This window comes from Gracilinanus agilis, chromosome 1 (genome assembly GCF_016433145.1).
Source record: "Gracilinanus agilis isolate LMUSP501 chromosome 1, AgileGrace, whole genome shotgun sequence".
Taxonomy (NCBI): domain Eukaryota; kingdom Metazoa; phylum Chordata; class Mammalia; order Didelphimorphia; family Didelphidae; genus Gracilinanus; species Gracilinanus agilis.
Window position 1 is genome coordinate 603,849,230 of NC_058130.1, and position 23,686 is coordinate 603,872,915.

The 23,686-nt window shown below is 35.9% G+C and overlaps 1 protein-coding gene across 1 annotated transcript in view; it reads left to right on the forward strand.

Moving 5' to 3' along the window:
* The window catches only part of RANBP9 (RAN binding protein 9), a gene marked incomplete at its 5' end in the record, with an annotated part of 94,462 nt that continues 70,776 nt past the window's right edge, over positions 1-23,686 (forward strand). Inside the window, 2 exons of the mRNA XM_044683582.1 lie at positions 1-277; positions 16,198-16,309. Coding sequence (XP_044539517.1) covers positions 1-277; positions 16,198-16,309 — 389 coding nt within the window. The remainder of the gene's footprint in view (positions 278-16,197; positions 16,310-23,686) is intronic.

Sequence of the window (23,686 nt, forward strand, 5' to 3'; positions counted from 1 at the left end):
CCCGCCGCTGCCGCTGCCTCCCCGGCCCCCGGCATCTCGGCGGCTGCCAGCCCTGCCGGAGGAGCCCCGCCGTCGGCATCGGGCAGCAACGCCCCGGCCCCCTTCCCCCACGGGGACCCGGCCCTGAACGAGCAGGAGAAGGAGCTTCAGCGGCGGCTCAAGCGTCTCTACCCGGCGGTGGACGAGCAGGAGACGCCACTGCCGCGGTCGTGGAGTCCGAAGGACAAGTTCAGCTACATCGGCCTCTCGCAGAACAACCTGCGGGTCCATTACAAAGGTAACTGGCTTTGGGGTCCGATCTCCCTCCCACCCAGAGTCCTGATACTACTACAGTGTTTTTGTGTTAGTTTTTAAAGCCCCCCACCCCCCGACACCCCTGGTTCTTTTCGAAGTGTTTCAGATTCGGGGGTGGGGGGTGGGGTGATACCGAGGAAGGTGGGGGCTTCCTACAGCAAGGTACTGGGAAAGCAAAGTAAGCATAATTATCCTGAGCAGAGGTGTAGTAAATCTTCGTACCAGTAATAGGACACCTTGAAAGGATCCATAAAGGAAACATTTTTACCACAATGTCAGGACAAAACTCTTCTGATCTCCCTTAAAGTAGAGGAAACTTATATCTTCAGTGTTTGGTTACATTGTTCTCCTAGGATTCTCCCTTTAATTATTTTGGTGGGGGGGATAAGAATATTAAAAATAATTACTTATCTAAGGAGGTCAGGAACATGAAGGCGATGGATATTTTTATTTAGTGGAAGATTGTTCCCAAAAGTAGGCCAGAAATTGTTTAGAAAAGGAAGAACCAAGGGCACAAGTTAGAAGTCAACATATTTCATCAGACACAACAGGGAAGTGTCAAGAAGGTGAAGCCACAAAAACAAATCTTGGCTACTGAAACCTGAAAAAGGAATAACATTAAAATAATTAGTACTTTCATATTGATATCAGTATGGTTGTGGAAACAAGAATATTTCACTTGATACTGCTGTTTTACAATTGTAGTTTTAATTTACAAGATCTGTATAACTGTCAGGAGACAGTGCCTCAAAACAAAGCTTTCTGAAAAATAGCTATGTATAAAATTGTTTATTGTGTAGGGAGAGGGCTTGAAATTTCCTGAAAAGTTAACATCAAATATCTTAATCCAACTTCTTAAAAAAATCCATTTAACAATAAAATTTAGGTCTAGAAACAAATCTCCTGTTTTAGGCCTGAGACCTGAAATTAGAGCTTTCACATTCAAAACAACCTCTTTTTGATTGGCTGCGATAGCAGGGTCTTGGTGGAATCCTGGTCAGATGATTGTGGAGCTTAAAAACAACTTTGTGGTTAAATCCTTAAAGTATACTGGGTGAAATTTGAGACACACCTCGATAAATAAGTTACTGTTTAATTGTAAAGGAGAATTGCTACAGGCATATAACTAGCAAGATTTGGCGGTACTAAGAAGACCTATATATATTAAAATTGATGTTCCTGAGTATTTCCTTTTTTTCCTTTCTACTCTTCTAGGCAGTATTGCCAGTTTAAGATAATAATTAGGTTATTAAAAATTTCAGAATGTTAGTTGTTTAACTTTTAATTTTCTATTTTCTGTGATTTTATGCTGTTTGGATGTGGCCTTTATCTTTGATATAACTTCCCAAAAAGTTTACTGAGGTGTACTTGGTAAAGATTTTCATTTCTATTAAAAATTTTGTTAATGGAAAAGTAGAAGAATATACATTAGGGAGGTGCAGTAGAAAGAACCACCTGAGTCAGTTAATTTGAGGTATTAATCTGGGATATATCATTGATTGTGATGTCATATGTAGCTTGTCTGGACCTCCTTTTTTGTAAGATGAAGAAAGGATCCTATAGACTTTTATTGACTTTTGCTTCTTTTAAGTTAGACATAAATATTGTTTTAATTCTTTGTGTCAATTTTAATAGCTATTTTTAAATTAATCAGAAAAATGCATATTTTATGTGCAATTTGGGAAGTCAACAACATGTAAAACACTTTCGATTACATTTGGATATTTGGTCTGGTTTTTTTCGCTGTAATCTTCTCTTCTATCCTCTCTCCATTTTCTTCCCTTTTCCTCTTTTACTCAAATCCTTTCTCCCCCTTATTTCATCTTCTGCTTGTTTTTGTGATAGCTGAGTCTGGTTGATAAAAATGTAAAGTATAAAGTAGTCAACTTTGCTCTTGCTAGCAAAAGAAGAGGATAGATGATGCAGAAGTGTTGTGGACAGTTTTAGAGATAATATACTCTTTATGCAGATAAAAATATTGAAAGATGTAGTTATACTTGACCTAACCTAGTATTGCTATCTAGAATTTCACCTATCATTTAGAGAATTTTGCGTGTTTTTAAATTCCAAAAGATGTAATCACACCTTTTTTCCAGCATGTGGCTCCCTTATTCTATCCATAAGACCTTTATTCTCTTAGGGAAGAATTGAGCATGCGTCTTTGGAAACAGTATTATTCCTTAAATGACAGGAAGGATTAATATCAAACAATGCTGGACTCTTTTCCAAAATCTCCTGCATTGCAAGTGTTGTGAGTAACCACTGAGGTTGTGTATATGTAGAAATATGACCTATGCATAATATTCCTATACTTGCTATTTGAGAAGTACGACTAACTTCTTTCCCATCAGAATTAAACCTAAAGTTTATTATATTTCAACGAACTCTTTATAACATTTATAGTTAGTGATAGTTTTGATAGGCTGTGAGTTGAATTTAACCTTTCAGATAAATTAAAAAAAATTCATTTTCAACTAATCTTATCTAGCAAAACTTTAAACTTTCCCCACACTTTTCAAGGAATTTTGTTTTTTAAGAACATGTTTTTCAAGTTACTACCTACTTGTAGTTTGATTGGAACTTTTGATTTGTATGTGTTACCTTAATGTTTCAAACAGAAGGGGGGAGATAAAAACTAATTGAATATAGGAATGTTTAAAGAATAATTGACTAAAAATATTACCTACATAAGGAAAGTGTTAGTTGATATTTTTCAGAATGCACAATAGCGTGTTCTAACATCCATTTTAGGATAAGATGACTAAAAAAATAAAGAAATGCCCTTAAAATCTCATGTAAGATTTTAGTTTTGTTTAATAGATTAGCCAAGAAATAATAGTGTGATTAAAAAGGTAAGAGATTCTAACTTTTCATCCACTCCCTTTTTGAAAAGTAATTCTGGTGCCCAATCAACTTCTTTCAAAACGTCGAAAGGTAAATGGGAGTGGCTTCACTACTAACTTATTAATATATTATTGATTTCAGGTTATAAATAGTATTAGGCAGGGTATGCTTAGATTAATCTGGACTATGAAAAATAAATTTTCACACAGAGGGAACATAGGCAAAAACTACCCTGGGGAATATTAGGAGATAATGGAGCAAATTTCTTATGGAAAAGACTTAGTGACATCTGAACATATTTCTTAAAGGCTTAAGGCTGTTCTCCCATCACTTCTCCTTTAGCCCTTTAACTTTAATGCTTTCCAAACCTAGGTGGAATGAGTTTTTCTGAATTGAATGGGAAGAAGTCTTCTTTGGCAAATTTGCTTTAGATGTAGTTAAGTTGCAACTAGGTGAGCTAGATAAATTAGTTAGTAGTTTAAAATGCTTGCAGTCCATGGTCAAAGGACCACCATGACTAGAAAAAAAAACTATTTTGTTAAGTGAATGAATCTATGAAAAGCTCTCTTTTTGGCGCATGTAAATATGTTTATATATGTGTATATGTACATGTGTATATGTGCACACTTAAATGAGAGTTACAGATATTACATGTGTAATAGAATGTATATGTCCAGTTTAAAAAAAATCTCTACATAAGAAAATCTGAAATTAGGCAAGTGGACAGTAAATTGATTTACAAAAGGTTCTGATACAAAGATTCCTTAATAAAGTTTCTATATAAAATAAAATTCAATTTATAACTTTTCAAAACTACCTTAGTAGATTGCACACAGGACTCTCATAGTTGAAATAGAATTTGAATCAGTCATTTAGTAACACTTTTTTAGAATTGTTTTTAAACATTGTTGCTTCTTTTCAGTCTTGAATAGAAGAAAAATGTTTAGCAGAGGATTTGTAAACATACTAGTTTTAAACATAATCAGTACTTTAAAACTGATATCTAGTTGGAGGATGTCATATCTTGATGAAGGTCATATCCTAGAGATTTTTCCCCCCACCCCCAATTGCTGTTTGCTATTTGAAATTCTAGTTCAGAATTTCACAATAGTTCAGAGTATTTCATAAGAGAGTATGACTAAAGCCTCCAAATGTTACAATCAAAGAAAATTCAGATCAGCTTTTTGTTTTAAATCTAGGCAGGCATGAGGGAGTTGACTTCCTGCATCCAAGGGCTTCTGGGGTTAAGTAAAAATGAAGATTGGCAGATATGATCTTATAACCCGTGGGATATTTGAAAGTTTTTCCTCTGGAAGGGGTCTGGACTTCTTCAGTATTTTTACTTCTTTATTGCAGTATTTCCACCATTCTCCTTAATCTACCCAATTATATTTCTGGTTTCATCTGCTTACTCCTTACATCACCAAACAATAGAATAAACTAATCCAGCAACAAATCTTGTCTTTGAGGGTTCAAAAGTATAGGAAATAGGAATGTAGGGAGGGATTATTCTATGAGAGAAGGTTGAGAATTTTGAGAAACTAAAAGAAATAATATAGAGTTCTTCTAGCTCTAAATATTTTAAAGGTAATTTAGTTCAAGTCTCTTGTTTTACAGATTAAGAAACCACAGGCCTAAGAAAGTAATAGTCTAATATTTCTGAGGTTCCATAGTAACAAAAGCAGGATCAAAAGCTGTCTTACCATTGTATCAATGGTACTAGAAAGTAGGCTATCTATTTTATCAGTTGGAGTGTATAATTTGTTGGGTAGCTAGGTGAACTCAAATGTATGTGGCCTCAGACATTAGCTATATGACCCTGGGCAAGTCACTTAACCGTGCTTGTTTCAATTCTTCACCTGTAAAATGAGCTGGAGAAGTAAATGACAAATCACTCCAGTATCTTGGCCAAGAAAACACCAAATGGGGACATGAAGATTAGGATATGACTGAACAACAGTTTGTTAGAAGATTACATGATTTGACTGGAATTATGCCTGAATCTGAAATACTGAGTTATATTTTAATGCCATTGTGTGTTTATTTGGTCATAGATCTCAGACCATAATATAGTCCAAAACATTAAAATTTAAGAATTTTTTTCCCCAGAAAACCCTGTATTTTGGAAAAAGTAGCACACACTTCTCTTCTGTCTTCCTAAACAGAGTACAAGTGGAGTGGAACTGTTAAATAAAAAACTCAAACCATTGGTATTTCAATATTTAAAATATTAATCTCTTCCTATATTTTTTAAGTTTGCCCTGCTGAATTGTAAATGTTTTAAAGTTGCAGAATGGAAGATTTTCTTAGTGAATAAAATTAATAAGACTTTTTACCAAATATTATTGATGTAGTTTTTTCTAGTAATAGTTCTTTCTTAGTAAAAGGAAGGTTTTTAAGGAAATTTGAAAGAAGACTTAATGCTTTGCAATGCATTAGTCCTAAATTAATAACAATTAAAATCATCCGCATTTTATCTTGAGTAAGTGGGATGAGGAGAAGTAGGAGTGAGGCTTCATCTGGATGTCTCCGATCGCATCTGTTAACTGGTACTCATCAAAGACAAATGCTGCTCTACCACTTCCAAGCCCTATGTGACCCTTCACCAGATCTTCTTGTTTATTTTTAGCTCAGGTTTTGGAATCAGATTCAGGGCAAGCTTTACTGCAGCATTTGGCACATATCTAGGGAGTTCAAGATCCTTTTATAGGTCTGTGTTTAAGATGAGAGGAGGCATTATAAATATAGCAATCTTAAAATTGTAAAACTGCACCAAATTCTTTTAGTGCCCTGACCAGTTTGTTTATATATTTCTAACTAGTTAGTAGTTTTCAAGCCTGTTTAGAGCTTGAGCACTTTGGCATTAAAGTATAACAAACACATTTTATTAGAATTTTTCCGTCTTAAAAATTGCTGAGTGATTTAGCTAATCCATCTAAATAATGTAGTCCTTTGCTGCATTGCCTACTTTACCTCCTAGCCGATTTATTGATTCCCACTTAAAATTTTCAGTTGTGAAATTGAGATATCTGGCTTTCAACAGGATCTACATAGTTTTCTGAGGTGATAACATCTTAATCTAGAGGTTATACTGAATGTGTGTGGAAGTATGTGGACCAGTGCTAATATTTTAATGTTATATTACCTTCTAGTGGATAAAAAGGTAGAGGAACAAGCTAACAGGTTGGACAGAATAGTTTGGTACACTGTTTTTTTCCTCATGCTTGTAAAAGACCTTATCAGAATTAGCATATTAAACCACCAAAGCTATTTTCCTAAGCATATTTCTGATCATGTTACTTTGCTTTTTAATAAACTTTAGGCTCCTTATTGCCCTAGATTAAACTACAAACTCTTCTGCTTGATACTTAATGCTTTTCACAGCTTGGCCCTAACCTACGTTTCTAACTTTATTACACATCCCTTTTCACACCTGGTATGGTGCACACAAACTGGCCTTCTCATTGTTCCTTGTACACAGCACTACATTTTCCATCAGTCAGCTAGCAGTAAGTGTCTACTCTGTGCCAACAATTGTGCAAGGTGTTAGGGATATAACTACAAAGAATATTTAAAATGAAACATCCTCCATTCTCAAGGAACTTACATTCTTTTGGGGGCAAGAGACAAGAACATATGAATATATACAGAATAAATACAGTGATAATAAAGATGGATATGAAGAGTTACAATAAAAACAAGATAGAGAGAGATGGCATTAATAGTTGGGATCAAGTTGGACATCACATGGTACTTGAGTTGCCACTTGAAGGAAGAGAAGGATTTCATGAGTTAAAGGTGAGGAGAAAGCATCAGACACAAGTGCAAAAGGCAGAGAGACTAGAGAAGGTTCTCTGTGTGAGTAACAGAGAAGGCCAGTTGGACTAGATTGAAGGTGGGAGGACAGGGAGGAGGAATTACACAGTCACTAGGGAAGATTTAAAAAACCAGACAGGAGAATTTATTATTGATTTTAGAATTAGGAGGAAGCTATTTATAGAGGAGGGGAGTCTTATAGTCAGATTTGGACTTCAGGAAAAGCACTTTGGCAATTTTATGTAGTGGGGGATGGTTAGTAAAGTAACTTGAAGCAGGAAGTCTAATTAAGAGACCATTGCAATGATCCAGCTGTTAGGGCCAGAACTAAGGAAAAATAATGAGTTCTGTTTTGGACATGTCCAGTGGGTAATTGCTGATGTGGAGCTTGGGGAGAGAAGGAGCTAGATAAACAGATGAGTGAACTGATTGAGGCTACTGAGAATTTAGAGCATAGATTCTGAAACTTTTTTATGCCATTGGCCTGTTTTGACAATCTGGTAAAATCTATGAATGTGTTCAAATTAGAATAATAAATTGAGGGGCTAGTAGCCCATGATGAAGGTTTTTTTAGTACACAAGTGACTTGAGCATGTTTGACAGCAGTAGGGAAGGAATCAGTAGATAGAAGTTGAAGATAGATCAAGGGAATGATTGAGGGGACCATCTGCTGTAGAACTGTAGAATACAGAAGCAGGTGATCTTTAGAACTTTTTGCCTGGCCTATTCATATGTAAGACAGGCAGGCTCACACTTCCTTTAGGTGGGGAGGAGCGAATGTTGGGAATAATGTCTAGGGGTTTTGAAATGAAGAGGGGGTAAAGAACTCATGATAAATGGTCTTAATTTCTGAGTGAAATAAGAGGCCAAGTACACCCAACCAAGAGAGTAGGGGGTGGTTAGGAAGTGTGGAATGCTTGAGAAGATAAGGTTTGAAATAGATTTTTGTGTAGAATGAGTTAGGGAATTTTTCAGTGGTGCCCAACTCTTTGTAACCCTATTTCTTTTTTTTTTTCCCCTTGGCAAAAAATATATTTACAGTTTCCTTCTCTAGCTTATTTTACAGATTAGGAACTGAGGCAAACAGGTTAAGTGACTTGTTTTGGGTCATACAGCTATAAGTGTCTGAGGCTAAATTTGAATTCTGGTCTTCCAAACTCTGCAGGCAGCTAGGCATTAGAAGTGGTTAGAACAATGGGCTTGGAGTCAGGAAGTCTCATCTTCATGAGTTCAGATCAGGCTTCAAATTCTCAATGTGTGACCCTGAGCAAATCACTTAATCCTGTTTGCCTCTGTTTCTCATCTGTAAAATGAGCTGGAGAAGGAAAGAGCAAACCACTCCAGTATCTTTACCAAGAAAACTCCAAATGGGGTCATGAAGAGTTGAAGACACAACCCAACCCCTAAACCGCAAACTTTCAGACTCTTAACACTCTTATCTAAGCACCAAGGTGCCTGAGCTTTAGGAGACTAGGAAAGAATAAAACAATCGGCCTTGTGAAGGTGTGATTGAAGTTGGATAAAAATGTCTATTATAGTGTACTTAGACAGCATGGTTATGTGATTCCTTCTACCTCATTTCAGCCTTGGGAGTAGATGGTAGGAGTAATCCAGATCTCTGGATAGAATTAAGCTATGATAGGATAAAGGAGATAAAAGAGAAGGGGATAGAGTGGAGTTTACTTGGTTAAGATTGGGGAGGAAAATGAAACCACTTTCAAGGTTTGTGGCCTAAGAAGATACTGAAAGGTCCTATTTAGGCTAATTAATAGATTTAGGGGGGATTAGGCACTGGGAAATAAATAATGGAATGATAGAAGGTTATTGTTAGATCATTGTTATAATTTTTTTTATTAAGGAGATAGAACGTTTATGGTGTTAATTTGGAAATAACACAGAACTAGTTAGTAGTCAGAGAAACCAAGTCTTTAATCAGGAAAGGGATAAGTCCAATATTTAGCCCTTTACTCATAACCCAGCACCGCTACCTTTACAGGGTCTACACCCTGGAACTCTGGGGACAATACCCCTGGGAGTGACACAGTGCTAAGTGACATATCTAGTTCCAAAGGACAAAAGAATTTGGGCAACTTATATACCTTTTGGGGAACCTAGGGACTGGGAAATATGATTGATTGACATTACCATGGCTACCAGGAAATGGGAGTGTTCAAACTAGCTGACCGGCTTGGGAAAGAAACCATAGCCAGAGGCTAAGGGTGTAAGGGAATGGACTGCTTACTATGGGATATTAAAAAGGATGGTCCCTGCCCAGGTGTTGGTCTGAACTGCCTGATTTTGAGGGAGTAGGCACTGGGACAAAAGAATATTAAGGATTTGATTAAAATCTGTTAACTCCACCTAGCTAAAGCCACTAAATATCTTAAGGTCTATTATTCAGTATGAAAATGCTGGTCTGAGATTCCCTTCAGGGTGGATTCTCAGTGAACAAAGGGCAAGCTTTGGGGTCTCCATCTTTCAAGCTGACTAAACTTGGGGTTCTCTTAGATTCCATGTTGACAGTGAGTAATGCGAGATCCACAATGTAACTGTCCCTTTGTGTGGCTGAAATGGAATGAAGGAAGTTAGTTGGTGATTATGGGATTAAAAGAGATTGAGGAATTAGGAAATAAGGAGTTTGAGGGAACATCCTTGTATGTTCTAAAGCACCCTACCAGTTAGGTAGCACCAGTAAAAGAAAGACTTGGCCTAGCAGGAACATGGGTTCAGATGCATCCTTAGATACTTAATAGCTGGTGACCCTGGGCAAGTCCCCTTAAAATGTTTGCCTCAGTTTCAACTCATATGGAGTTGAACCATGATAGAACCTACCTCACAGTGTTTTTGTGAGGATCAGTAGTCAGTAAACATTTATTATTTCCTATTATGCACCAGGCTTTGTGCAAAGCACAGGGAAAACAAATATGGAAAAGACAATCCTTGCCATCAAGGAGTTTGCAATCTAATGAGGGAAGAAAACACACAAGAAAGCTGAAAGTGGAGTGGGTAGAAAGGACCAAAGGTACTTGACTGGGGGGGGGGGGTGGAGAAGCCATAGATGAGTACAGTCTGTGAAATGTCTCTCTTATTGGTTGATGAGTTCATGATTCCACCCTCCCAATCAGTGGGGACTCTCTCCCCCTCTCCTGAGCACTCTAGACTTAGGGAGGAGAAAATAGTTTAGAATGGTGGGAAAGTGCTGTGGGGCTCGTAGTAAACTGTCTTCCATACCTGAAATGCCCTTCTTTCTCACCTCTAGTTTCCTTTTGGGCTCATACTTCCTACTCACCCCCCCCCCTACTCTCTTCATAGGGTGTACTTGGCCTCTTATTTACTCAGAAAATAGACCATTTATCATGAGTTCTTTCCCCCTTCTCTTCATTTCAAGATTCCTAGACATTATTTCCTATTTTCACTCCTGTCCACTATGCAGAAGCCTGCCTGTCCTACTGAGACCAATTGTCTACATATGTGACTTCTTTGGGGAACATTTCCAGCCCCCCCTTCCCCCACTTTTCCCTGCTGATGTTACCCCCCCTACTCTCACATCCATTTGTTATCCATTTAAGTAGGTATTTCTTTATGTACAAGTTGTCTTTTCTCTAGATTGCAGGTTCCTTCCTCCCTCTCTCCCTCCCTCCTTTACCTTCTATCTTAGAATCAGTTGTGTGATACTGGGCAAGTCAGTTAGCCCCAATTGCCCAGCCCTTACCACTCTTCTTCCTTAGAGCCAATACACAGTATCAATTCTAAGATGGAAGGTAAGAGTTTTAAAAAATAAAAAATATATTGTTGTTTTATGAATTTTGAGAAACGAAACTATTGTACCATTTAACTCTAGTTTAAAAATGTTAAACTTTTTGTAGCATGGTAGTTTTTATTGGGTACAGTATTTAAGATAATAATTGGTAAATATTCTTAGAAATAGGACCTATGGCATTAAAAATCTTAAGTATAATCTAATTGGTATGAGACTTCATTTTTATCTGTGAATTAAAAATTTTGTATACTTATAAATAAATAATAATGTTTTACTAAATTAAAATTCTGGGAGTGGAGTTTAAATGAGTTTTTCTGATTAAGGATTAGATTGAAAAATATTTTAATTTTCATCTTATTTAAAAAATAACAAACCTTAGAAAATCTAGTATGGGTATTTTTTTAAGATTCTGTATTTTCCAGTACCTTAACATTATCATTCAAAATATAATTTTTAATTGTACAGAATTGTCGACCAAGAAAATTTAGATTGGTCTTTGTACAGATCTTGTGTACAGAAAAACCTTAGAAATGGTTTTCTTAGCTAAATGCTTTGCTGCTTTTTGAATCCCTCCTCTCTGAAAAGTCAAATGTAGAAAAAGTTCAGTTTAATTGTGCTCTCTAGTTATTTTTATTCCCCTTTAAGGCTTTCCTAAAGATATTACTTTTCAAAATATTTATGAAATTAGCCTAGATTTTTTTTTCTCCAGAAAATGCAACATATCTTCACAGAAAAGATGTTTTGCTGAATAATAGGAAGTCAAGCAAGATATGCAGTCAAATAAAAAAAACATGCTTATAGTATTAAAAAATGACTGGTATTATACGCAAATAACTAAAGGTGTTTTTTTTTTTATTTTAATTTAAACATTTATTAATATTCATTTTTAACATGGTTACATGATTCATGCTCCTACTTTCCCCTTCATCCCCCTCACTCCCCCCACCCATGGCCAACGCACATTTCCACTGGTTTTGTCATGTGTCTTTGATCAAGACCTATTTCCAAATTGTTGATAATTGCATTGGTGTGGTAGTTTTGAGTCTACATCCCCAATCATGTCCACCCCAACCCATGTGTTCAAGCAGTTGTTTTTCTTATATGTTTCCTCTCCTGCAGTCCTTCCTCTGAATGTGGGTAGCGTTCATTACCATAAATCCCTCAGAGCTGTCCTGGGTCATTGCATTGCTGCTGGTACAGAAGTCCATTGCATCCAATTTTACCATAGTATATCAGCCTCTGTGTACAATGTTCTCCTGGATCTGCTCCTTTCGCTCTGCATCTGTTCCTGGAGGTCTTTCCAGTTCACCTGGAACTCCTCTAGTTTATTATTCCTTTTAGCACAATAGTATTCCATCACCAGCATATACCATAATTTGTTCAGCCATTCCCCAATTGAAGGAGATACCCTCCTTTTCCAGTTTTTTGCCACCACAAAAAGCACAGCTATAAATATTTTCATACAAGTCTGTTTATTTATGATCTCTTTGGGGTACAAACCCAACAATGGTATGACTGGATCAAAGGGCAGGCATTTTTTTTTGTCATTGTTTATTTATTTTTTTTTAACATTTATTAATATTCATTTTTTTTTTAAACCCTTACCTTCCGTCTTGGAGTCAATACTGTGTATTGGCTCCAAGGCAGAAGAGTGGTAAGGGTAGGCAATGGGGGTCAAATGACTTGCCCAGGGTCACACAGCTGGGAAGTGTCTGAGGCCAGATTTGAACCTAGGACCTCCCATCTCTAGGCCTGGCTCTCAATCCTCTGAGCTACCCAGCTGCCCCCAATATTCATTTTTAACATGGTTACATGATTCATGCTCCTCCTTTCCCCTTCAACCCCCCCCTCCCCCGCGCCCCCCCATGCGCATGGCCGATGCGCATTTCCACTAGTTTTGTCATGTGTCCTTGATCAAGACCAATTTCCAAATTGTTGGTAGTTGCATTGGTGTGGTAGTTTCGAGTCCACACCCCCAATCATGTCCACCCCGACCCATGCGTTCAGGCATTTTTTTTATAGCCCTTTGAGCATGATTCCAAATTGCCAGCCAGAATGATTGGATCAGTTCACAACTCCACCAGCAATGCATCAATATCCCAATTTTGCCACATCCCCTCCAGCATTCATTACTCTCCCCTTCTTTCATTTTAGCCAATCTGCTAGGTGTGAGGTGGTACCTCAGAGTTGTTTTGATTTGCATTTCTCTAATTATTAGAGATTTAGAACACTCTCTCATGTGCTTACTGATACTTTTGATTTCTTTACCTGAAAATTGCCTATTCATGTCTCTTGCCCATTTATCAATTGGGGAATGGCTTGATCTTTTATACAATTGCTTTAACTCCTTGTATATTTGAGTAATTAGACCCCTGTTAGAGTTTTTCGTTATAAAGATTTTTTCCCAATTTGTTGTTTCCCTTCTGATTTTGACTACATTGTTTTTGTTTGTACAAAAGCTTTTTAGTTTAATATAATTAAAACCATTTAATTTACATTTTGTAATTTTCTCTAACTCTTGCTTGGTTTTAAAGTCAACTAAAGGTGTTTTTTAAAAAAGATTTGTTTTGGACTTTTTTTTTCTGTACTAATTTTCTTGCTTACCTTAGTGTGTAAAACCAACATTCTAGAGAAGTTAAATTGATCTTTTGATAAACCTATATTGACAATACCCTTTACTGTTGATCTCTAGACTAAGAGAACATAAGCATCTGCTTGCAGCAGATATTCTTAGATTTCTCCTACAGACACATTTCCATGGAAACCTAACAGGTAATAGAAAGAAGAGGCAGAGTTTATTAAATGTCTTCTAGACCGAGCATGTAGAAATGTTGCTTATTTGTATTGTAGGTATAAGCAAAACAATTTGGTGGTTGAATATATATATAACATATATAAATACATATATATTAATAAGTTAGTCTTATTAAAGTATCCATAGCCACATGTGATTTTCTTTACTTTGATCTTTTTATTATGTGTCAGAGTATTTTTTTGTGTGTATGTATATGTGTATTTCATATGATAGGCAAACTTTGACAAAAAAGCAAGTGGTATTTTAAAAATCATACTTTTAAGAAGCAGCATTCTAGATGCCCCTGATGGTATTTTAAGAAAATGACTGAAGGAATAATGACACACATGAATTCACATTGAGTAAAACATACCTTACTAGAATACGGAAACAATAAATGGAAACAATCATTTTGGGGATTATAGAGAATTAGTTCAGCTATTTATAATTTAAGCATTTTACTTAGACTCAGAATTTTGGGGATATTTCTGAGACTTTCCTTCCTTTGATATCCAGTCATTTGTCAAATACTGTAGCTTCCCCCCTCCCCCCCCCCCCACACACACATTGATCATGTAAAAATCTAGATGATCTGCCTACAGGCTTTCCTTTCTTTCTGTCTTTTTTTTTTAAATTTTTTATAATTTTAAACCCTTAACTTCTGTGTATTGACTTATAAGTGGAAGAGTGGTAAGGGTAGGCAATGGGGGTCAAGTGACTTGCCCAGGGTCACACAGCTGGGAAGTGTCTGAGGCAGGATTTGAACCTAGGTTCCTTCTGTCTCTAGGCCTGGCTCTCAATCCACTGAGCTACCCAGCTGCCCCCCAGGCTTTCCTTTCTTATTCCATTCTCTACTTGAGTCCTGGCTTCTTCCCTCTGGGCACAGATTGTAATCTCTCAGCACCCTGATCTTTGAGGGTTGATGTGGCTGAAATTTGATCACCCTTTTGGTCTTGGTCAAAATATAAATGTTTATTGCCAGGCCTACTCACTGAGACTTTCCTATTCATTAAGACCTACTGTGTGCCAGGTCCTGTGGATACAGTGAATGAAATGGTCCTTCTTGACAAGGAATTTCTATTCTAATCTAATGGGGGAGATAATCTCAATCAGTCTCTCTCTCTCTCTCTCTCTCTCTCTCTCTCTCTCTCTCTCTCTCTCTCTCTCTCTCTCTCTCTCTCTCTCTCTCTCTCCCTCCTTCCCTCCCTCCCGCCCCCTCTCCCTTTTTCCCCTCCCCTCTCCCTCTCTGATTTTGTGAATTTTGTCTCTCTCCCCCTCCTTTCTAGTCTTTCTTTCTTTTTTTTTATATTAGCCCTTTTATATTTTAGATAGATTGGACTGCTGTCTGTTTCTTGATCTAGATCTCTTTTCTGAAAATATATACCTTCCACACCTGCTTTTGAAAGCCTTTTCCTTTATGAATCATCTCAGTTGCGATCTTTTCTGTGAAACTTTCCTGATCATCCACTGTACCTCTTTCACAGAGGGGGTTGAAAGTAATGGTAGGCTTCCTCAAGTTTGTCATAGATAGCACTTTGTATTTCTTCTTGTTACATTTATCCTTGTATCATACTTATTTGTGTATTATCCTTCCAGTTGGGTGGAAAGTTCCTCAAGGGAAAGTGACTATTTTTTGTCAACTTTGTATCTCTAAGCACTGTGACTGATGTTGCCTTGGTGAACTTTTAGGAGAGGGGGCAAGCCTTTTTTTTTTTTTTTTTACAGCTACGTGGGTAAAGATACAAGATCTCACTGTGTTAATTGTTAGCTCTCTATAAAGCAGTGTTTCATTTGTTAGAACAATATATCATCTTAAAAGCCCTTGTTGCAATTGTACAAGATTCCCTAAAAGGTGGAACAATAGAGAGCTTTGGGTTTTAATGATTATCAAGTGAGGCACAAAACAAGGTATTTGTCACACAGCACACAGCAGGGAAGTGTCTGAGGCCAAATTTGAACCTAGGACCTCCTGTCTCTAGGGCTGGCTTCCGATCCACTGAGCCACTCAACTGCCTCCAAGAAGCATTAAAATTTTTTTTTTTTTTAAATTTTCACTTCCAAATTCTTTCCCTCTCTCTCCACCCCTCCCTCACTCATTGAGAAGGCAAGAAAAACTCTGTATATATATGTGTAGTTATGTAAAACATTTCTATCATTAGCTATCTTCTGGGGAAGTGGAAGAAAAATAAAGGTGAGAAAGCTTCAATCTGCACCCTGAATCCATCAGTTCTTTATCTGGAGATGTATACTATTTTATATTGAGTCCTTTGGAATTGCAGTGAATCATTGTATTGATCAGAATTATCCAGTCTTTTATAGTTGACTAACTACTACTTTTATAGTTGACTAACTTTAACTACTACTAACTAACTAACTACTAATTACAATATTGCTGTTACTTGTATTTCTGGTTCTGCTCCCTTCACTTTGCTTCAGTTCATATAAGTCTTTTCAGGTTTTTAAAAAAATCTTTAAATATGTGGCATTAATCTAGAAAGAGTTCTTAAATTTACTCTGCAATTTTATGAATAGGATTTGTCATTAACATAATATGCCTCATTAAATCTTTAGTTGTTTTGAGATGACAGGGTTAGAATTATACCTGTCCTTCTGACATGCATATTTTTTCATGTTTTGTTTATGTATTTAGATTTTTGCCTGATGCTTTTTCTTTTTGTATCATTTGTAGGTCATGGTAAAACTCCAAAAGATGCAGCCTCAGTTCGCGCCACACATCCTATACCAGCAGCTTGTGGGATTTATTATTTTGAAGTAAAAATTGTCAGTAAGGGAAGAGATGGGTAAGTATTACTAATACACCTTTTTGTAAGTAAACTACTCTTGCACTTGGCATGGGTTTTTTTGTTATACTATAAATTATAAAAAGTTGTTTATATAGAAATTTTATGAAAGGCTGATTTTTTTTCTATTGCTAAGGCACCAGATTAGACTTGATGCAGTATAAATACTAATTAAACAAAACATATTCCGAAACATATCTTGAGATATGGTGGGCTTTTGCAGGTATGGTGTCTTAAACTGTTTGGATGAGCTTTTTGCTTATTCATTCAATTGATTATTTTATTCAATCAGAGGAGGATTGGCATGAAACAGGGAGAGATAATCTTATTCTTAGTTCCTTCCTATTGCTTTTTTTTTCAAAATGATGTGATTAAGATAAGCCATCCTTTAGATCTCTATCCACCTTTAGACAATAAGGCTGTTATCCTCAATAGCCTTATACCTAGAGCTATCTTCAGGGTCTGAGATTCCAGGTACCTGTTCAGATCCTTTTTTTGGATTTATGGAAATTCCAGAGAATTTTGATGTGCGAATGATAGACTTTTTCACTAGATAGATCAGTAGATGTGGGTGGGTCTTTGGCATCCTGATCCTGGACCACCGGGCAGGTCTTCCTGTATCAAGACTTTTGTAAAGCCAATATGGGTTCTGAGCTGCCTAAATGTCTCTTAGATATTCAGTGACTTCTGGATAATCTTTGAAACAATTCATTTTTCAACACCTCTTCATGTGTTAAATTGTTGAAGAAATTTATATAAAGTTTTCTCTTTTGCCTTTTTTTTTAAAGTTATGTAAAAGGTTTTAAGGATATAGCAAATGCTTCATATATCTAGGAGATTATTTAATTTTTCAGGTATGTTTTGAAATTACTGACTAAAATTAATTGATTTGAAATAGATTATTTTAAGAGGAAAATTGGAATTAAGCGGTGACTTCTGTAAACACTTAATGAGAAAGAACAGCTGCTTGCTGGTCATTATTTTGTTACTATCTCAGTCTGGAGGTTAAAACCTCACTTGAATTTGAGATTACTTTTAGATTGTGTGGGCGAATTTTCTGTAAACTCTTTAGAATTTATATTTGAGTTCTGTTTAATCTGAGGTAAATTGACAGCTAGATTTTCTTTAAAAAAAAAGTAAAAGGATTATTGTGAACTGTCTTGGAAGGGAAGGAGGAAGAATAAATGATTGATTTGAAAAACAGCAATATGTATGTTTATTTTTCAGACTTTCTTGATCAACCAAGATGTCTTAGTTGATCATATTTTTTATTATGCTAATATTATGACTTAAAATAAATTCTTTTCTATGTGTTTGTTTTCACTCTTAAATTTCTTAACATACCTTTTGCATGTGACTAGTTTCATAAGATTAATAGAACTTTAGCTCATTAGAAATCATTTAACTTACTTTAGAGGCAAGTAGGTGGCACAGCGAATTGGATGCCAGGCTTGGAATCAGGAAGACCTGGGTTCAAATCTAGCTGTGTGACCCTGAACAAATCATATAACCTCTGTTTGCCTCAGTTTTCTTAACTGTGACATGTAGAAAATAATAACACCAATCTCTAATGGTTGTGAGGATCAATAGTATTTATTTGTAAAGTACTTATCATAGTACCTGGCACATAATAAGTAATAAATGCATATTCCCTCCTTTATTCCCCTTTCTTTCAAGAGAAGGAAGCTTTGACCCTTATCTAGGTTGGCAGAGTGGGGACCTGAACCTAGGTCTTCTTTCTAGTCTAATGCTCATTCCTTATGTAACCAATCTAAAATAATCTCTCTAAATCTTACTATAAATTAAAAATATATTTCCTGTGAATCTACTTAAAATAAGTCAGGCAGCCCAGCATTTGATTTGCTTGATTTGCCTGATTCTCTGAGTGTTGTGGGATTTTATTTATTGGAAATTTAAACATAATTCCTTTGTATCTGTTTAAAATAAGGCAAGCAGACCAGACATTTTCAATTTGCCTTGTTCACAACAACAATACTACTACTACTAATAATTATAGCAGCTAACATTTATAGAGTGTCTTCTGTGAGCAAAAGGGAATGAGATCTGCTTACTTTATTTTAATTTAAATGAGAAATTGCCACTGTAGGTTCCTTTTAAAAATTCTACCTTGGATTAATTTTTGAAGCAAACTATTTTAAGAATACAGTTTCATATTAGGAACTGGATGTGCATTCTAAAAAAAATGAACAGAAGTATGAATAATTCAAAGTGAGGAATAGTCCTGGAATTTATTTTGTTGTGGACTGTTTTTCTTTATAATTGATTGGAGGTATGTAGAAGATTTGCCGCATTCCACACAAAGTAATGAAGCTACTACCCTATAAAGCTGTGACTCTAAACTGTTTTGTTGTTTAGCTTTAATCTTGCCTTTCTGTTCTTAAGTTCCATTGCTAGTAATGAGCATCACTTATCAGATTCATGCAAAATGCCAGCCATGGCAAGCTTGTGCATTGTGTTTTAAACATTTTTCTGTGTTTTGCCTTTTGGGGAATGAAAGAAGATGATGCTTTTTAGTTTTAAAAAGACTTCCCTTTCTTTTTCTTGGATTATAGGATGTAATGTGAATATAAGGGATGGTGACTTATCAGCAAAACAGTAAAGTAGTAAATGATAGTGTCAGCAAAAAACTGAAAGTAAGATTTATCAAGTATAAATATAGAATAGTAGCATAGGTGATCTACAGTTGACTAGTTGTTCCTAATAATATTCTTTCCTTTTTGAAAATTGACTTTTTCCCCCTTTTGCTATAACATAGCTTTATTTTTAGTAATTTTAATATTTCCATGTTATTTTTAGTGTTTAAAGTGTCTAACTTATAAAGGCTATGAGGCCTATAAATCATATAGATGAAAACAGAAAATTTAAGTAGTGTAAAAATTAAATTTGGAGTGATATTGAATATGCTTGTTATTTTAGTGTATTTAACTCAGCAGTTACCTACTACTTTTCCTCAGGTATATGGCAAAGGAAGACTGGACATACAATTAACTATTATAATGACATTTGATCCCCTCATTTTTAGAGGGAGAAAAATAATAGTTCAAGTACTTTACTCTTGTCATTGAAACTGTTGAAAAATCTCCTCATAAGGAAATCCGGCCAGAGCTGATGGAGAGAATTTTGAATAAAGATTAAATGGAGAGAGAAATGGGCAATTTTGACATCTTAGCTTACTGATAGACCTAGAAAGTGTAATAATACGTGAGACTTTTGGGAAATTGATTGCAAGATTGGCACAAAGGCATGCCATAGTAGAGATGACCTCATTTATCTAGACAATCCCGGAAACACTTTTTTTTGAATTCCAAAAGCAGAGCTGAGAATTAAAGAATCCTTCTATGGAAATTGTTTCATCCTCAGTTTGTGATAGATGGAAAGAAAATTAGCTACCCTTAAGATAATGAATAATAAAAACAGATTTCAAAGTAGAAGGAAATAATTCTATTGATTAAAATAATATTCGGGAAATTAGTCCTTTAGACATGGTGAAAATGAAATTACAGGTTTTCCTTCCACATGGTAATTTTCTCTATCATGATTTCACTATATTGAGGGTTGGCAGAAGAAATTAAATGGCAATTTTTGGGGAGAGTTTTGCAGCAGTCATAGATGACACATAAAGAAAGGCCAGCAAATGACACAAATAAGTTTAGAAACTTGGAAATGCATAAAACATATATAAAGTATTATACAATACCAACATTTTATCTTTTGATACCATAAATATTTATAATTTCTTTTTTAAAGTTAAAATAAGTAAAAAGTTTACTAAAAGAATGTGATAGCCAATATACAAAGGCTAGAAATATTAATGTATCTATAGCTTATGACCAAAGACTTAACTCATTTATAATAAGATACTATGAACACCCCATGAATGAAAAAAGAATTTAGACTTTTTCTCTTATATAAAGGAAGGATTAAAAAAATTTACTTGGATTTTCCAGGGTGCCACATCCCTGCACCCTGAGATAATTGTATTAACACAAAAGAAAATAATCCTAACAAGAAGAAAAACAGGAGTTGTCTGAAGAGACCAGTTTGGATCCTTAGGAACTGTAATACCTTAACTTGGATTTTAGAAAGGAATGTAAATAATATGGAAGCAAGAGCAGGGTAATAGTATATACAAAATCATAATATGGTCTTGGAAAAATACCAAGTATGCCCATAGACAGAATGAATATAGACTGATGAGGAAGAGGATTGAAGGTAGAAGGGGTAAGATCCCTCTCTGCTTGGGGGAGGATGTTACAGTGATAATGAGAAAGCTAATAATAGTTGTTCCAGCTGTTCCTTATAGTTTCTGTTTTCCCTCCCAAGGGTGTTGACCTTTGGGTTTGAAAGAATAAAGTGAAAATGGCCAACTGGGAGGTGTTAAGGATTATAAATGGATTTAGGATCCCCTGATATAGGGGACTGCTGAAGAACTTTCTCATCTCTTCAACTTGTATTCTTAGAAAGTTCCCTGGACCTTTGGGAGGTGAAGTGATGATCACAGTTATATGTATAAGAAGGAGGGCTTGAACCTTGGTCTCAGTTTTGGGGACAATTCTCACCACTCTCAAAGAGTTGATAACAAATATATATAAGAAGATTGTAAACACCTACCTGCCCTTTAGGAAATTACCTGGCTCAAATGAACTACATCCTTGAGTATGGAAAGATCTGGTGACAGTTAAGCTACTATAGATGATAGCTGGAAGACTGAAGAGAATGGGAGAGATACTGCAGGTGTGGAGAAGGAGCTTACATTCAGTAAGATATGGGGAGTAGGGAAGGTGAAATCAATAATGATTTCAAGGATTTGAAAAATAGATTGTTGACAGAAATTGGTATGTTGGAAAGAGGAGTAAGTTCAAGGAGAAAGAATAAAATCTATTTTGGACATAGTGAGTTTGTGATGTTGATTGTACATCAATTTGGGAGTGCTAATTACACAGTTGATGCAGGACAGCCCAGAAGAGAGGCTAGGTCAGGATATTGATTGGTTAGATATTAGCTCATCTGAAAATGATTTGGGAATATTAGTGTAGTACAAGCTCATTATAAGTAGTGTGAAATGACTGCCAAAAAAGCTGGCATAACTTTCAGAAATAAAGAAGTGAGCAGGCTATTATTGGTATATTGTGTTCATTTCTGAGTACCATAGTTCAGGAAGCACATAAGCTAGAGGACAAACAAGATGGTTTGTGCTTTATGAGCATTGGTTGAAGGAACTGGTAATGTTCACTCTAGAGAAGAAAAGAATGGTGGCAGATTAAGTATTTGTAGGGCTGTCATGTAGAAGGGGCATTAGTTGTGTGTTTTGTTTTGGCTTCAGTAGAAATGAGAAATGGATGGAAGTTGCAGAGAGGCAAATTTAGGTTTGATGTTTGGGAACGCTTCCTGGTTAGAGCTTCTAAAATTAGAATGGACTATAATAGCTTCCCTCTCATAGGAAATCTTTAAGTAGAGACTTACGATGACCCCTTATTGGGTAAGCTTAACAAGAGATACTTTTTGAGGTATGGATTAGACTGGATAGCCACTGAAATCTCAACTTTATAATTCTGTGATTTTAGAAAGTAATTCCTACAGCAGTCAAGGAAAAGTCACAAGCAAGACAGCTTTGAAAGTTGTCTTTTTTTGTCTTTTATGTATTTTAAAAATACGCTGTTCTTGGAATGGATAGGAGAGAAATTTGCAGTTTTATATACAGTCTTTCTGTTCTATGCACACATATAGATGGGAAGATACTTATTTTTTTGTGGTGAGAATTTTTTAAAAAATCATTTAAAAAGTGAAATAACTGCTACATAGGAAGGGATCAGAGAAAATACATGTGAAATTTGCAGGACTACTTGTAGATTGATGTAATTATATTATGATTTGATTTACCAAATACCACATTCCACAAAACAGGTAAATCATTTATTAGGCAGAGTCCTTTATCATAACATTCACACACAGTAAGGGAACTTACCATGTTAACATTGGCATAACTATTCAGCGTCCTGTAAAATGCCTGTTGATTGAAATCTAGAAACTTTTGCATCTAGAATTTATTTTTTTTCTTGAAACACTTTAATTAATTAATTAAGAATATTTTTCCATGATTACATGATGCGTGTTCTTTCCCTCCCCTCCTTCCACCCCCTCCCATAGCTGACACGCAATTCCACTGGGTTTTACATGTGTCATTGATCAAGACCTATTTCCATATTATTAATATTTGCAATAGGGTGATCGTTTAGAATCTACATCCCCAATCATGTCCCCAACAACCAATGTGATGAAGCAGTTGTTTTTCTTCTGTGTTTCTGCTCCCACCATTCTTTCACTGAATGTGGGTAGCATTCTTTCTCATAAGTCCCTCAGAATTGTCCTGGATCATTGCATTGCTGCTAGTAGAGAAGTCCATTACATTCGATTGTACCACAGTGTATCTGTCTTTGTGTATAAGGTTCCCCTGGTTCTGTTCCTTTCACTCTGCATCAATTCCTAGAGGTCATTCCAGTTCACAAGGAATTCATCCAGTTCATTATTTGTTTTAGTGCAATAGTATTCCATTACCAACCGTACCACAGTTTTTTCAGCCATTCCCCAATTGAAGGGCATCCCCTCATTTTCCAGTTTTTTTGTCACTACAAAGAGCACGGCTATAAATATTCTTGTACAAGTCTTTTTCCTTAATTATCTCTTTGGGGTGTGAACCCAGTAGTGGTATGACTAGGTCAAAGGGCAGACAGTCTTTTAAAACCCTTTGAGCATAGTTCCAAATTACCATTCAGAATGGTTGGATCAATTCACAACTCCACCAGCATTGGATTAATGTCCTAATTTTGCCACATCCCCTCTAACATTTATTTTCCTTTGCTGTCATGTTAGCCAATCTGCTAGGTGTGAGGTGGTACCTCAGAGTTGTTTTGATTTTCATTTCTCTAATTATAAGAGATTTAGAACACTGTTTCATGTGTTTGTTGATAGTTTTGATTTCTTTATCTGAAAATTATCTATTCATTTCTGTTGCCCATTTGTCAGTTGGGGAATGGCTTGCTTTTTTGTACTACAGTTAGAACCAAAGACTTTGTTATATACTTGTTAAGTGGATGATAAAAGGGAAAAATCTTATCCTAGACTCTCTTGGGCTTAAATTCGGTAATGTAATTATTCTGGAAAGCACCTATTTTAATAGGTGAGAATAATAAAAGGCATTATTCCTATTCTTCAATATGTATCAATTTTTTCATTCATTGCTTCCCTTCTCATGTTGCCCATAATGCCTCCCCTACTTGAAAAAACAAAATAGCCAAAAAATCTTTTGCCTTCATCCTGTTGCCTTTGTTAGTTTCTGTCTGCTATCAATTTCCATCC